The sequence below is a fragment of the Galeopterus variegatus genome, unplaced genomic scaffold (assembly GCF_000696425.1).
Source record: "Galeopterus variegatus unplaced genomic scaffold, G_variegatus-3.0.2 Scaffold11108, whole genome shotgun sequence".
NCBI classification, from domain to species: domain Eukaryota; kingdom Metazoa; phylum Chordata; class Mammalia; order Dermoptera; family Cynocephalidae; genus Galeopterus; species Galeopterus variegatus.
The window spans coordinates 35,755-38,678 of record NW_007737219.1 but is presented as its reverse complement, the minus strand read 5'-3'; the positions used below and the strand labels follow the sequence as shown (position 1 = coordinate 38,678).

Here is a 2,924-nt window from a genome sequence, read left to right as displayed (position 1 = left end):
ACTCAGCCAGCGAGTGTACCGGCCATCCCTACATAGGATCCGAACCCGCGGCCTTGGCGCTCCCAGCGCCGCACTCTCCTGAGTGCGCCACAGGCTTGGCCCAGTGTGGCAGGTTCTACCTGTACTGTGTAACGTATTTGCAAGGACTTTTGTGCTTGTGAAGTAACCAGCTGTGGGAGAGGATCCCAAACAGATGTAACATTTCTGTGATGAAGACTCATGCTATTGTTTAATTACAGATTCTGATCTTGTCTTTTACATGTGTGTGCTTATGTGTTTCAGGAAAAAAGTGCCAGCTCAAATGTAAGACTTAAAACTAATAAAGAGATTCCGGGATTAGTTCATCAACCCAGAGCAAAGTAAGTTCTAATTCCTATTTTCCTTACATTGTTTTTAAAACTAAAAATGTTTTTAGAGTGAGTTCCATTTTGCCTACAGGTTGAGCATCTCTTATCAAAAATGCTTGAGACAGAAATGTTTTAGATATTGGATTTTTCTGGATTTCAGAATATCTGCAGAGTGCAGTACATACCGGTTGAACATCCCTAATCCAAAAATCCAAAGTCTGAAATGCTCCAATGAGTATTTCCTTTGAGTATGATGTCAGCACTCCAAAAGTTCCAGATTTTGGAGCATTTCAAATATTGGATTTTTGGATTAGGGATGCTCAGCCTGTATCAGCTTAATCAAGACTTATTATAAAGCTTTAGTAATTGAGACAGTGTGGTTTGGTGTAACGGACAGATTAGAGTCCCCAAACAGACCCACAATACATAACAAAGCTGTCATTGCAGGCCTGTTAGAAGAAAATAAAGGGGAATATCATTATGACTGTGGGATATGGAGGAATTCTGAATAAAACACAAAGGATGCAAACCTTAAGGAAAATCATTAATTAATGTCTGCATTAAACTTGAGAACTTCTGTTTAACTTCTGCTTATATGCCATAAGAGAGTGAGAGGTCATAAAATCAGGGGAGATATTTGCAATACATATACTTGACAGTAGTTGGGTTTTAAGAATACTTAAAGTAATTCTACGAATCAATAAGTAAAAGACAGACACCCCATAGAAAAACAGGCTAAAGACATGAATAACCAATTGACTGAAGAAGAAACATGGATGCCTAATATATATGAAAAACGCCATTTCATACCACCAGATTGGCAAACATTTACAAATCTGACGATACAAAAGATTGACCAGGATGTGGAATAACATAACCCCTGCTGGGGGGAATATAAACTGGTATAATTACTTTGGAAAACAATCTGCGTTATGTAGCACAATTGAACCTAGGCACACCTTATTCCCCAACAACTCCACTCCCAGGTCTATACCCTTAAGAAGCTCTCGTTACATTTGTACCAGGAGACATAATTTGAAAGGTTCATAGCTACACTTTACCTGTGCTCTTAAAGCTCTTACAGGTAAAGCCCAAATGTCCATCAAAAATAAAACAGGTAACAAAACTGTGGCATATTCCTGTGATGGGAATACTACACATCAGTGAAAATGAATAATGTAAATCTACATATACCATGATGGAGGAATCTCATAAATACAAGGTCACGGCCATAGAGTAAGTAGCCATATGTGCCTCTATATAGTTTCATTCATGCAAAGCTCAAAAGCGACAGAACTAAGCAATACATTGTACGTAGGTTTATTGTGAAACATTAAAGAAAAGTAATGACATGGGTGTTCCTTTAATAATTATTCAAAAATGTACAGATAACGTTATATATTTTCTATGTGTTATGTATTCATAAAAAGTTAAAAAGGAAATAAGAAAAACAGAAAAAGTTCTTTTAAAAAAGATTATATCGGGGCCGGCCCAGTGGCGCACTGGATAGTGCGCCGCTTGGGAAGCACGGCAGCGCTCCCGCCCGAGGGTTCGGATCCCACATACAGACCGGTTCCCGCTCACTGGCTGAGCGAGGCGCGGGAGCGGCACCGAGGGTTGCGGTCCCATTGCCGGTCCCCGGTCCGGTGCAGGGGCGACACTGAGGGTTGCGATCCGTTGCCGGACACGGAAAAAGACAAAAAAGACAAAAAAAAAAAAAAAAAAGATTATATCACGTGAGGATGTATATAGTGCCTGGTACGTGTCCTTACTGGTAGTGGGAACTTGAAAACAAGATTGTTGATTACCAACAGGTGATCATCCCTAAGTATTTTATTAAAATAGTGAACATGGTTTTAAAAAGTTAGTTTTCCACTCCTAGAGTAGTTTTCTAGATTGTTCTAGAACTCAGGCTATCTTGGTGATAAAATGCACTTTAGTGTGACTTTGAAGCTATCCTCTCCTTTCTTCAAAGAGGCTCTCTTATGCCAGAGGCTACAAATCTCTACTGTGGTGTCCCATCTAAATACAGACAAACTCCCTGAGGGTACCAATGACACTGGTTCATTTGACACACTCACCTCCCACCCCAAAATAAATTGGACTATTCTAAATATGTATTAGTAGCCCCATAAAGCAAAATTTTTTTTTTCCCTTTTTGTCTTTTTTTGTGTCCTGCAACGGACCGCAACCCTCAGTGTCACGCCCGTACCGGACCGGGATCGGCAACGGGATCGCAACCCTCGGTGCCGCGCCTGCCCCTCGCTCAGCCAGTGAGCGGGAACCAGTCTGTATGTGGGATCCGAACCCTCGGCGGGAGCGCCGTCATGCTCTCAAGAGGCGCACTGTAGCAGTGCGCCACCGGGCCGGCCCCCCATAAAGCAAAATCTTAATCATAAGAAGTTATGTTATCTCTGATTCTTCCCAGAAAATTGAGAGAAAAATAACCTAGTTCCTAATCACTTTAACCTGGCTCCGTGTCTTCTACAGCTATGCCACTATGGTATAGCAATTGGGATAGTGAATGGGCTCAGGAATGTAATTCTTCCTTTCAAAAGAAACTAGACATTTTTTTTT

General features: G+C 41.2%; 1 protein-coding gene across 1 annotated transcript in view; it reads left to right on the top strand.

The window, feature by feature from the left end:
- Positions 1-282: 282 nt before the first annotated feature.
- The window catches only part of LOC103610413 (chromosome unknown open reading frame, human C1orf21), a gene marked incomplete at its 5' end in the record, with an annotated part of 31,601 nt that continues 28,959 nt past the window's right edge, over positions 283-2,924 (top strand). The window contains one exon of the mRNA XM_008594590.1: positions 283-359. Coding sequence (XP_008592812.1) covers positions 283-359 — 77 coding nt within the window. The remainder of the gene's footprint in view (positions 360-2,924) is intronic.